Source organism: Bubalus bubalis, chromosome 10 (genome assembly GCF_019923935.1).
Source record: "Bubalus bubalis isolate 160015118507 breed Murrah chromosome 10, NDDB_SH_1, whole genome shotgun sequence".
Lineage (NCBI taxonomy): Eukaryota > Metazoa > Chordata > Mammalia > Artiodactyla > Bovidae > Bubalus > Bubalus bubalis.
Window position 1 is genome coordinate 54728190 of NC_059166.1, and position 13620 is coordinate 54741809.

A 13620-nucleotide genomic window follows, 5' to 3' on the forward strand; every position below is an offset into this window, starting at 1 on the left:
TAAAAGAGCCAATGCTGCCCCTGCCCCAATGCCCACCTACTCTCTCTCTCTCTAGGAAATAGCCTGCTGCCACAGGAGGTAATTTAGTACCTTATGTGATTTTCTTTTTTAAAAAAAGGATGAGTTGGTTTGCCAATTCAATGACTTTTGTCAAGAACATAAAATGTTAAATCTGGTTGTAGAAATGAAATAATTAGTAATATCAATTTTGTATCTATGTAATCTAAAAACAAACAATTCGATAAAGCAAAAATGTTTGCAGGCCACATTTTTTTCTTACAAAATAAAAATGCCCATAAGGGGAAAAAAGATACATCCTTAACTAAACGTCATTGAGAAGGTAGCACTGCTAATTTAACCCCCTAAACTGTCAATATCTATACTTATCAATATTTGTGAAGCAGCAACACAGAGGCAGTGTTTTGCTCCATCATGAGTTCAGATGAAAGCCTATCCAGAAGTTGGGTAGCCTAACCCTGAAGGCCTTACTCATTTTAACCCATTCCTCTCTCCCAGACATTTTCTCCCAGCCCCCAGCCCCATACAGAGAACCAGCGGATACAGTCAACTCTCCAGGCTTTAACCCTGGCTTCACCACTTACTCAACAGACCTGACCTCAGCTTCCTCACATAGGAAATGGGGAGTGTGATCCTGGCCCCAACCACCACACAGAGCTGTCAAAAAAACAAATGAAGTAATAAATGTGACAGCATTTTAAAGAAATGTGAATTCAACATGGGGAAAAATGTTGAGTATAAATGATGAATTCAAGACTACACATGATCATTTTGACAAAAGAATTACAATTAGTGAAAAGTATATGAAAGGTACGGAAGGTAAGATTATTTAAATGAGTACTGGTATTACGTACTGTAAAACTGACTAAGTGTCCCAGCTCTTTCCTTTAACAAATTGTTTTGGTAGTTATAAAATTACTATTAATTGCTACTAATAGCTTTGATTGTCAAAAAGTACTATCTACACAAATGTGACTTCAGTTTGTTTCTATGACAATTCAATTACATAACAAGTCCTTTGAAAAGGACAAGGGGTTTTGATGTTCAACTTTATTATAATAATAATTCAACACAATTAAGGATCAATCCTGATTTGAGAGTATACATTGGTATATAATTATTATTTTTAATGATCAAAAACATTAAATCTACTCAATGAGTGCTCCATCGATCTGAGGCACAAGAGTAAATTACTTTACATTTTGATGTAGATTGCTAAGTCAAAAGGTGATTCATTTGACATTATTTGTAATATAAAAGGATGGTTTTGCTAACCAGAAAAATAAAGTCCATTTTTTATAACTACTCAAATTATTGTTCAAGTTTTTAGAATACATTTTTTTAAAATTTCCTAATAGTAACAATAATATCACTGGGCCCTTAAGTTAATTACATTTTTTTTAAAATTTAAGTGCTCAAATTAACTCAACACTCGTAACACACTTGAAAGAGCAAACTAATATGAGCATATTATGTTTACTGCTTTATGGTAAGGATACACAAGGTTTATATTCACAGAATATGTTAACACTTAAAAACCCTTTTTAATTACGAGAACAATGGTTTTATGCAAAGAAGAACAAAAATTATGGGATCTGCGATAATTACAATGTAGATATCCTCTTTGTCCCCTCTTCCCCATGAAGGAAGTATGGCTCCTTTGCCATTTGCCCTAACTTTTCTGCAAATTTACAAGATTATCAGTAGATAGCAAGTTATAAGGACCACTAATGTAAATTGTCTCTATTTGTTCTGCCTTCTCTAACACTAAGACAGAAACTGTAACACAGAAAATTACCTTCTTCTATATGTTCAATGAATCACTCTAAAACAGGATGTGAGATTTTCCACTGAAACACTGTTCCATCCTAAACTTAGAAATAAACAGAGAAGGCTTCTTTACCAACAACAAAAATGGTTGAAGATATTAAATGTATCTGATTCCAAAATTACCAAATCACTCTCAAAAATCTTCTCTTTTACTTTCCAAGTGAAATATGAGATTTTATTGCTTACAATTCTCATTAGAAGTCTAGTTTAAAATACACTAACATTTTACTACTATATGCTACAGAAGAGAACAAGGGGTTTTTATGTCCCCTCACAATATATCATCTATCAATCAGCTTAAATGAGATCACACATCAGTGAGTACTTGATGAATTTCAGTGGCAGACTGTCTTTAATGGCATCAGTAGACTAGATCTCATGTATATTTTTGCAGCCTTCTACACACTATAATTTGAACACTTTAAATGTGCCATCATAAATGGTATAGTGGCTATGTAAGGGAATGTTATTTAAGGATGATGTATCATGATGTCTGTAGTTTATTTTAAAATGATTCAGCAGAGGAAAAAGTGCATACACAAATAGACATACATATAGGAAGAGAGAGACATAAAGCAAATATGGCTTATAGATGACGTGTATACAGATATTCATTGTACTATTCTTTCAACCTTTTTGTATTTTTGAAAATTCTATGTTTTAAAAGATTTTAAAATGAGATTTTTATATCTTATTGGTTTATCCTTAAGAGTAGATAATAAAAGTTTTGTTTTTAAAACACAAGGAGAATCAAGACCATTCATTTTTCTAGAAATTACTTTTCATAGTTTATTGGGTGTTCCACATTTTCAATTTTCTTCACATTGAGTATTAATGTTTTCCATCTGAACTGCCTATGAATAATTAATACTACTAATTAAACTCGAGGAAATACAAATTTAAGAAAATTACTTAGGCTTTACACAGGATGCTCTTTTTCACTCTACATTTCTCTGGACTTTGCCCACAGTCACCGTTACTAGCTAGACACTAGCTCCATTCAACTCTCCTCTTGAAAATAATTAGGGAGTAAGGCTTTGTCAGCCTGTCATACTTAACACTTATTTCAAAGCCTGTGTGCACTCAAAGTTTATAGTAAGGTTTTTTTAAAAGCCAACAGGGTATGTGTGCCTTACAAGAGTCATGAGCTGGTCAGTTTTTTGTTTTTTTTTCCTGTTTTGGGTTTTTTTAGGGGGAGGGATAGCCCTTAACGAAGAGCTACATAAGCTTCAAGGAACCTCAAAGACTCAGAGAAAAACTAAGAGAATTTTTAAAATTTAATCATAGTGTCTTCTCCTTTTCTCTGCAGATTTTCAGAATATCAACATTTTGTACAGTGGGCATACACAGCCAGTATAAGTACCACTTGCCTCTAAAATTCCTACATTCACTCACAGCCACTAAATAAAACAAGGTAACTGAATATTTCTATTCATTATTGCTTTTGTTAGATAATAATGACTGATTTTTCTAGGCATATTTTAACTTGAACAATAAATTTACCATCAGGAAATCAGAAAAATGAGTTTCTTAGGAATGTAGCTCCCACCAAAATGTCACACTTTCATTTGACCAATGATTATCTAAAATTCTCTCTACTTTCATGACATGAAAACCCCCTCACAATATATGCTATTAAAATGACTAAATTTGGAAAACATCTGGCCTATCAAGTTATTTGGAGGGGCTTGTGGTTTGCAGTGTATTGTTTGAGATAGTGTATTTGGAAGGAATTCACTTATCATTCTCAGGCTTCATAGAGAACTAGCCCTGAAAACAAATGTATGTGGTAGTTCACTGCTACCATAGAGAATCAATAGCCATCTATTTAATTTGCTAAGACAATGTAAATTAGTAACTTCCAGCCAGATGTGTGATACACACATCAAACAAACTGCAACCTGTTCATTATGAAAATCCTGTCAACACACACAGAGCCACTTGATGACATTCCATCTAAGGCAATTTCCACATTTACAGCTATAAAAATTGTTCTCAGAATTTTTATACAAAGAATTGGAGCTGAGACTCATAAAAGGGTAATCAATTTCAGCTTTTCATCTTGTGTGCTTCTGTGTGTTTATTTCTCTTTTCATTCAGCAGTATAAAACATTCAGAAAATCGTGTGCAGTGCTATTATTTCTTCTGTAAATCATTTATCCTCATTACATCTTTTTAATCTGATGTAAAGTTGGGAGCCTAATCCTGCAGCTCTGAAGAAGTGTGTAAAGTGAAGAATGACAAAGTCAACAGAAGAAAGAAAGTACACTTACCCACTGGAAAACAAAACAGAATATTTCAAAATGACTCTAAACATAAATTAAGTTTACCCACTGGGAGGTCCAACTTGCATTCTGATCATTTATATGGGGCTGTGTGACTATATACCCTGCTGTTTGATAAAAAATGATTACTAACCACAGGCACCCACCAGAGAACAGAGCGCATGTATAATGTTCGTGATGTCTCAGACATACAAAGCACCTTCTTAAAGAATGTCCATTTCCTTTCCATGGTAAGCAGACATAATTTTTCACTCTTTAATACTTCTGCTTCACAAAGTGGCTTGTTTTAGGAATTATATTTTGCCATTTTCTCTTATGTTTATCTTAATAATGTGAAAAGCTGCATTCATTAAAATAGATGGTTTTGTACCCCCAAATATTGGTATGTTTTCTGCTCTGTATTAAAATCCACAGCCTTCTTGTTATTACAAAAACTTAACAGTATCCATTTCAATACCATTTACTAAAATGAAAGAAAGAAAAAGTTTCTTAATAACCAGCTATTTTTCTTGAATACTGAATTCTCATTTAAGCCCAATTCATTTTCCAAGTCTACTGAATTAAATTTTCTTATTAAACAGGGCAGAGTAAATAATCTTACTGCCAAGCATAATATTTCCAACTACCACATTTTTAATTTGCTAATTTAAAAGAATGTGAAATTAATGTATTCCTCATGGCCAATAGTATAGTCTGATTCAAAATAGCACCCTTTAACCAACATCCTAATGTCAAAATAGCATTCCTACTAAGTGCTTGGTGTGTCAACGCTTCCAAAGTAAATAACTGCTCAGGCTCTCTAAAATCACAAGAATTTCAACCTGCATTAAAAAATTAAAAACAACAACAAGAGGTAACTGCACACAAAAGGGTTCTTCATAAAGGCTTCAACGCTAAGCAATTCTACCTTCACAAACATTATACAGAACGTGTTTTCTTCACCAGCGGCATACCAGGACATGTGATCAGTCTACAGGGCCACATTGGCAAACAGAAATGATTATCGTTTCTAGAAAGAATAAGGCTCCAGTGTGGTCACCCGGCCGCCCAGCCAGTCTCATCCACAGGTGGCTTCCAGGCCCGTTCCTCACCTAGGGAGGACAGGTCAACAGAAGGGCCCCGCCACGACTTGCAGCCCTAGCTCCGGTGGTGGGGTCTCTTCACTTTCTAGAGGTTAAAGTTAGACCCTCCTGGTCACTTAAACCCTCTTTGTGGTTCAGGGACGAATCACTCTCAGAACTCTGAACTTTGATTGGAGACTCTGGTTAAAATTAAGCACTTCAAACCCAGCTTTGAAAAGTGAAACAGATGTCCTGTTTGTTCACTATAAATGGCTCCGTACGTGGGACCCTTCTCCCTCTCTCTCCCGCCCTCTCTCTCTCTCTCTCCCCCTCCCTCCTTTCCTCTCTCTTCCTGCCCTATTAAATTTAAGAGTGCGCTTACAAGGTTAAAAAAGAGCGAGTAGAAATCAAAAATAGACTGTGAAGGGGAAAACTCCTAAACCTTTCTCTGGAACATAAAGACCGCTCTTCATGATGATGAAAGTGCTAGAGCTGTCACCTCCCAGCGCAGTCAGCGCTCGGGGTCAAAACCGACCCTACCCAGTGGACCCCAGCCTCGCCTGACGAGACCAGGGTCGCCTGGAGTGGGCCACGGAGCCCCAGACGTGCACTCACGTGAGGACGTAGTTGACGCTGACGATGCAGTGCGGCCTGGACGAGCGACTGTTGTGCACGATGGTCGCATAGCTCTGCACCCACACCCAGCCGCCGTGCTTCGCCAGGAACCGGTAGTATTTGGTGGTCACCTGCCCCTTTACCAGCACTGATGGAGAGACAGAAGACGGCTCGTGGTGAACAGACTTGCTCCTGAATCGGCCCAAATGTTATCCCTGGCGGTGGGGAGTGCAGGTCCCCAGGGAGCCCTAAGAGCTGCGCCCAGGTAGGAGGGAGAGACATCCAGAACATTCCCAAACGAACATTTCGTCCTGTTGAGTTGCATTGAGTCCTCTGGTCCCTCAAGATTTAAAAAAGAGGGGAACACTTAAAGTTTGGGGATTCTCGAGACTCGATATTTTAACTATGGAAGGTCGGGTGTAGGCATCAACTCCCGGACGCTCACATTCCCTGTCCCGGGAGATTAAGCTGAAAGCAAAGTTGTTTCAAAGCTGCAGTGAGTCAGTGCAAGCTTGAGCCCAGTGGGGCAGCTTTAGATCCCATTTCCATCTTGGGGGAGGAGAGGAGGCGGAACGAGACCCGTCCTGGGAGAACTTCACCCGGGAACTCAGAAACTCCCTCGGCCTGCAGGAGGGCCAGGGGATGATTAGGGAGCTGAGCTGAGGCCAGGCCTGGGGCAAGGCGCGCAGGGCCTCTCCTAGCAACACCACCGACCCTTCGCTTTCCCAACACCGTCTCGCCCCCACCTCCCGGCGGGCAAGGTGGCGTCTTACGCAGGTGGTGGGCGCAGCGCAGGTGGAAGGTGTCGCAGCCGTGAACGTGGTGGTACAGAGTCTTCTCAATCAGGTCCTGAGGTTCGTACCCTGTCAGCTCCGCCACTCTGCGGAGAGTAACCCCCGGGATGAGCGCGGGCTGCGGGACTGCCCCCACCCCGAACAGCCACCGCAGAGCCGTGCCCACCCTCAATTCTCAGGGCCCCCTCAGTCACCTCATCCGCAAAATGGGTCGAGGAGGAGCCCTCGGCGACTGAGCTGGGCCGCCCTCCCGCTAGGGGGGACTCTGGGCCTGACCACCCACCTGGAGTCCAGGAAGATGAGCTTCATGTCCAGGCTGGCGCGGAACATGAACATGTTGCTGTGCAGTTTGATCTCCGTGACGGCGCTAGGAGGCAGCGAGTGGCCCACGGCCACCAGGCCCACGTTCTGGTAGCAGCCATCGAAAGGGGACATGTCCAGGCTGTACTGGCGGATCTTCAGGTAGCCGCTGCAGTGAATGACCTGAGGCGGACGGGGAAGGCCGGAGGCTCAGCCACAGGCAGGAAACACCCAAAAAGGTGGGAAAGAGACTGAAACATTTGCAGACATTTCTCGGCCACAAACGCCTGTGCGCCACAGCCGGTGCACTTAAGTGTCCACAGTTATAGGGCTCCCACGTGTCTCAAGGGAGTGACGGTCCTGCCCCACTGGACTCACTTAAGAACTGATGAAAATGCAGAGGCCTAAGCCCGGCCAACCCTAATGCATTCAGATCGCCAAGTGGGGCCCTGGGATCTGCATGGTCGCTGCCATTAAACAAGAAAATCTTGCATTCCAGCTAAAACTCTGGTTCTTAACCTCTGGCGGGGTGGCGGGCAGAATCCGACGCTATGAGTAAACTAACTCTACCAATCTACCGAATTTACTGACTGTTTCAGATGCTTTACACATCCCTAAGGCCCATTACCAGCTCGAGGTTAAGATCCCAAGCATTCAAGGCAGTATTCGAACCCACTGAGACGTCAGCAAGCTTAAAATAGTCTCCAGCTGTTCACAAAGTTTAATGGTCCTTGCCATGCGCCGGGCCGGCGGCGCTGTGACGTTTGGGGCTGGGGCGGGGGAGAGCCGTCCAGGGTAGTCCTGGCTGCAGGAACCCCTCTCCCCACCCTCACGCGCCTCCAGTTCTGCTCCCTTCGCCCTCACGCTGCTCGGTGGGCGCGGCCGCCAGGAGGCGTGGATCTTCTTTCTCAGCCACGCACCTTGTAGCCGCCGCAGGTGAGGCCCGCGTTCCTCTTGGCCAAGACGCACTTCATCCTCAAGAAGAAGGAGCGCTCGATCTCGTACTCTGCGGGGGGTGGGGGGTAGGGGTGGGGAGCACGTGAGACAAGCGGCGGCGCCACGGGCCCTGCCATACCTAAAGGAGAAAGAGCTAGCAGCTGACTGCGATGGGTCCCGGTGTCGCTTGCACGCGGCTGCCTTACCCTGGACGAAGTGAGAGTGGTAGGGCTGGTGGGCCGTGAGCACCGCTGTCATCTCGTCGTGGTCCGCCGGGTGGATGTATTCGTAAATGCTGTTCCCGGTCAGCTCTACCTGTAAAGAGGTGGGTATTACCGTCTCCGAGGTGGTGGGACGTCCCACGGAGGGGCTGAAAGATTGAGCCAGGGGGTCTGCAGGGGACAGGAGCCTCAGCTCCAGAGTCGATCCTGAGTTCTAATTCCAGTTCTGCCTGCTACCTATTGCAACCTATCTAAGCCTCAGTTTCCTTATCTGTGAGAGGAAAGAATAACAATAGTAAGTATAGTAACAGTAGCAGTAGTAATAGTAACAGCTCACTGGCAATCTGGTAAAGACATCATGACATAAATATGTAGCCACCTCCCATGGTCTTTGGTTTAGGCTATAGCAGCTGGAAAAGGCATCCAAAAGGGCTTAGGGTGGATGCTAAAGGACAATTAGAGGAAGGGGAAGATCCAGACCTCCTGCCAACTGAGATGTTTTCAGTCCTAGAAACACATAGAAACGCTTTGGGAAAGCCCCACCCCACCCCACCCCCTGCCTCCAGCCCTGGCTATAAATATTGAAGGCTGGAGGTGTGGACCACTCACCTACCTGAGAAAGACCCAGGTGGACTGAGGCTGTCTCAGAGATGTACATGATCTTCCCATCTGGGGCCACCACAAAGATGAAACCATCCAGGGTCTGGGGAGACAGAAACCATTGAATGGAGAGCCCTCTGGGGCATTGGGAGAAATTGGGGGTGGGGGGAGTGATGCAGAAGTACAGAGAGATGGAGTAGGCAGAGGCTAGCAGGAAGGAGGGCAAAAAAAGAAAAAGAAAACTAGCCACAAGAGTTCTTTTGTTCATTCCAAATTTGTAAGCATGGAGGAAGTGGTGGGTAAGGCTACTGTCCTCCAAGACTGAGGATTCAAGAAATGAACAAAGCAGACATAGCTACACATACACAAACATTCTGGGGGAAAACCATAGCCTGTGATAAGAGGTGGGATGGGTACTAAGAAAACCAGAGGTTTCCTGTGTCAGTCTTGGAGAGTTTCATGGTGGGACATTCTATAATGGAAAGCATGCTAGCGGGGCTTGGGGAACAGTAGGCACTGGGAGATGTGGAAGGGCTGGCAGTCTGAATAGTTTGTAGACAGAAGGCAGTTGGCCAGTGGCTCTGGAAAGAGTCCAGGAGAGGGGGATTTAGGAGATGAGAGTCTTTTGGGGGAGCAAGTCCACACAGTAGTGCTACAGAGTATATGTGTGTGTTTACACTGACGTAGCAAACTGACAGGCTCTCCACGAAGAAAAGTCTTAGACTTTCACCGTTTCTTTATCTCTGTGAATGAGGCTTCAGTCCAGGTGGTGGAGCATTGGGATAAGTCAGATCCTGCTCTCAAGGAGCCAGAAATGTATAAGGGACAACAGACCTAAAGCCGATATAATGACCATACAGCTGAATGCACAGTGCTGTGAGGGCCTGGAGGCTGAGTACCCTGAGACCTGGGGAGAATCAGAGTGGTCAGAGAAGCAGAATTTAGAAGAGCTGTCTGAGCGGAACCTTGAGGAGGAAGCCTCAATGTGAAAAGGGAAGAAGGTCATCCTAGACAGAAGTATGATATATAGAAAGCAGGCATCGGGGGAGAGGAGAGGATGTATCTGGTGTATTCAGGCATGGTAAGTTTGGTGTACCAGAGATGAGACTGAGGAAATACTCTGGTGCTGGATTTTTGGAGAGTTTGGGATGTCAGTCTGAGGAATTCAGAGATGCTTTGCAGGTATCAGGTTCCAACAGAGTAGGGAAATAAATAGCAGGCTTGAATGTGTGTGTGTGTTGGTGGTGTTTTTTGTTTCATTTTTCTGGCAGAATGTGGACAGTGACCTATAGGAGGAAAGAGTGGAGATGAGGAAATCAGGGATGGTCAAGCCTGAACTTGGTGGTTCAAGGAAGACAGAGTAGGGAAAGAGTCTAAGATGATTCTGGCTGTTGTGGAGTTTGTGGTGGTAGAAAGAGAAGCTGAGACTGACTTCAAGATCATTGAAATTTACAGAGGCATGGTGAGTTTTAGTATAAGTGGAAGTCTGGAAGAAGGAGATAGTGAATTCTTATCTTGGGTATGCTAAATTTCAGGTATAGGCAGATTTCCATTTGGATGTGTCCAGATGGCAGCAGAAAATAAAGGTCTGTTGCTCAGGAGAGGGATGTCTAGACAAGCAGTCATGCAAATGTGGGGAAAGGAGTTGATGTGGTGGTGTTGGCTGAGATAATCCAGGAAGCCTTGAAGCTGTAAGAGGAGAAACAAAGCTGGAACCTTGGGGAAATGCCAGCATTTACAGTCAGACAGTGGTGGGAAAACCTAGAATAGCAAGCAGAAAGGGGGAAGAATCCAGGAAACTGTGCTACTTTAGAGACTAAGGGAGAGGCAGAATGTCAAGTAAGCCATGTCACCTCCATCCAGTCTTTGCCCAAATGTCACCTTCCCCGTGAGGTCCTCTGCAACTGTCTTACCACTAAACACAGCCCTCTTCTTTACCTTCTTTTTGTCCATGGCACCCACACCACTCTCATACTATGCACCTGAATGGATATGCAAGGCTGCTCTCCTTAGAATGTCAGCTCCATGAGGGCAGGGCTTTCTGCCTGGCATACAACTGGATCTCCTGTGTTTGTGGAATGAACGAGGTCAGGTAAGATAAGAGATGAGCATCACTAAGTCCTGTGAAGAGTTTGGGGTGAAGATGAGGAAAAAGATTGGGCAAGGACTAGAAGGGGTGACTGTTTGGGTTGTGCTCTCTTGTTTATATTGATGAGGAAAGTTAGCTGGGAATATGGAGGAATTTCGGAGGGGGTCAGTTGCTGAGAGACAACCGATGGAAGGTGTCCCCGAGAAAGGGGAGAGATAGTGCCTTTTAGTTAAATTCAGGGGTGTGGAGGCCAGACCTGGAAGGGAATGCTCACACAGGGCCTCTCTTTGCCCTATGAAACTAAAATCTCTTTTGGCCTCTGGGATTGAAGGAGGGACTGAATAGTGATGAGACTGGAAAGGCCAGGCCACTCCTGCCATGAGATGCTGAGCATGCCTGGCCAGGGAAGGAGGACCATCTGAGAGTCCCCAGTGTTATGCTAAGGTTCCCACGTGAGGAGCTTTGGTGGACTTGAATAACAAGAATAAGGGGGTGTAGGGTGGGATACAAGTGTCAAGCCTAAAAATTCCACAGGGAGTTTTACTATTTTAAATATTTGCTAGGCAACTTACTCAGGCAGTGGACAATTTCAAACGGTGTACACTGCAAACAACGTGGTAATGGGCGCCTCCACAATGGATAAACTCATTACCTGGGGAGGTATGTGTGCTACCGCGAGGGTCCCTGCACGGCCTGGCAGGGCTGGGATGAAGGCGCCTGGAGAGAGGAAGGAGCCCCGGGAGCTACAGGGTGCAGATGAAACGAGTTGTGGTCGCAGCTGCATCCGGAATGTGTGGGCTTAAAGCACTGACGGGCATTTCTACCAGATCCCGGCTATTTCCGGGATAAATTCTTCATTTCGGACCGTTGTGCAGCCGGGTTTCGGCAGCTTGGCCCGAGGACTGCAGTTCCCTCTGCCGAGTGGTGTCAGATAGCGCCCCCTCCCTCGGTTCAGCAGTCCTGATTGTGGCTTTAACGGGCTCCCCTCCAAACCCAACGCGCCCATTGTCACCTGCTCCTCCCTCTCCACCTGGCCAGGAGACTTCCACACCCAGCGAGGTCTGGAGCCTAACATTTTAACTTTTTAAGGAGTCGTAGGGACCGCGTGTGAGACGGCCACCTTGGGACAGTTTCCCATTTTCTGGGGAACAGGAAGCCTGGCTCGGGCCCTCGCACACGTGCCGCGTCAGTACCTGGAGCAGGTGCGAGCCCAGTTCGCGGCCGACGTTGTCCAGAGGGCTGGTCCTACTCGAGTGGCCCCACGCCTCGCCAAGCCCTGTGAAACACAGAGACACCCTTAAAAGATGCACTCCGACCCGGCTGGCGGTTTGAGAAGCAGTTTAGTGGGTCTGTCACCCAGGCAAGCTTTCACACACAACCGGACACCGTCCGGGCTCCCTCTCCACCTGGACCGCGGGAACCCATTGAGTCAACTACGGCTCCGCCCTCTCAACTCCAAAGGAGTTTAACAGACGTCAGACTCCCTCTCCCTCTGCACGACCGGCCCTTCTCAGGTTGGACAGGGTCCTGGCCGAGCGCCCCACTCACCCACCCTGGCAGCATCCCGAGTGGCCTCGTTTGAAGTTAGTCTGTGCCCAGAAGAGCCCCAAAACAACAGCAGAGCGATAACTTTTGTGCAGGTTCACTAATGTGCTTAGAAGGGCGAGGGACACTACTTCTCACCCCAAGTTTCATCATCCTTATCAGGAGGGCGAGTGTGTCCACATATTCAGCGAATACCGCGGCCTGCCCAGAAAGACCTGAGACTGCGGGCCAAGGCCAGCTTGTCCTGGTGGGCTTTCTGATTGGCTGCGGGGCTCTCCAGCCCTTTTCCTCCCCTTGGCCTCTGACTTTAAAACGCTTCGGAAAAATTCGTTTGGTTGCGGATGGCTTCCAGCACCAGCTACCCTCCTCAACCCTTCCTCTGCCTTTCCTCTCTCTCCTAGCAGCCCCTACTTAACGCGTCCTAACCTCAGGTCCCCACCCCCGCCCCAAGAAAAACCCAGGAGCTTTTCTGAAAGCCACTTATTTTCAGGTGCTAACACCATCTTACAATATTTACGTCCCATTTTGGACATAGGGAATCATTTCCCTTCTCTAATTCCCCGGCATCAACTACTAACAAAGACTGCCCCTTCCTGTCCTTGATGCTATCACCTTAAGCTCTCTCTCCAGGCTTTGCCACAAATCAGTTCTCTGGTGATGTCTGAAAAATAAACCTCCCTGTATGCCCGTGGCTCATTTTTCAAAATTTAATATGGAGTCTGCTATAGTACCTGTTTTCAGGAAGAAAATGAAAAATAAGACAGAAGAAACTTGCAGAGGTTAAACTACTTATGGGTAATATCTTCTAAGAATGTTGCTGCTGAAATTAACATAACTAGGTAGTCCAATTCTTTTATGCTTCCACCACTGAACAAGGTTAAACGTGATAAAAATTGGGGGAGGGGGATGATTTACTGAATTACTGCTTTATGGGACAAATCACTATGAAGTACCCAATGACAAACACTCGCATTGTAAATGGGGTAGGGGCGGATCTTTCAGAATAAAACAGAGTTGGAACTCTTAAAACTGCTTCCGAAGCAAGCGATCAAAACCCTGGTAAGGAGTAACCGTGAGCTCCCCTTAAGCGCGAATCGGGTTTTTCTGGGTATTTGCACATCTAAATAAATCTAACGATTTCCCCACCGCTCTGCAAACACTGATCCGCCCCCACCAACCCCCGCCCTCGCCCAGACTCCTCTCCCTTCCTCGCGTTGGGCAACTCCTCCTGATTCTTCCTCCCTCCCCAGAGTGACTCCACTGCCCTGATCCCTGCGGTCCTCCTGGACCGTTCCGGAGGGCCCTGCCACAGCAGCCGGCACACAC

General features: G+C 45.5%; 1 protein-coding gene across 1 annotated transcript in view; it reads right to left on the reverse strand.

The window, feature by feature from the left end:
- Positions 1-13620, reverse strand: part of SIM1 (SIM bHLH transcription factor 1) — a 72505-nt gene that overhangs the window by 50871 nt on the left and 8014 nt on the right. The window contains exons 2-8 of the mRNA XM_025294637.2: positions 11943-12025; positions 8674-8763; positions 8046-8154; positions 7824-7909; positions 6887-7086; positions 6583-6689; positions 5810-5957 (exon numbers count right to left, since the gene is read on the reverse strand). Of these exons, the coding sequence (XP_025150422.2) occupies positions 5810-5957; positions 6583-6689; positions 6887-7086; positions 7824-7909; positions 8046-8154; positions 8674-8763; positions 11943-12025 (823 nt within the window). The remainder of the gene's footprint in view (positions 1-5809; positions 5958-6582; positions 6690-6886; positions 7087-7823; positions 7910-8045; positions 8155-8673; positions 8764-11942; positions 12026-13620) is intronic.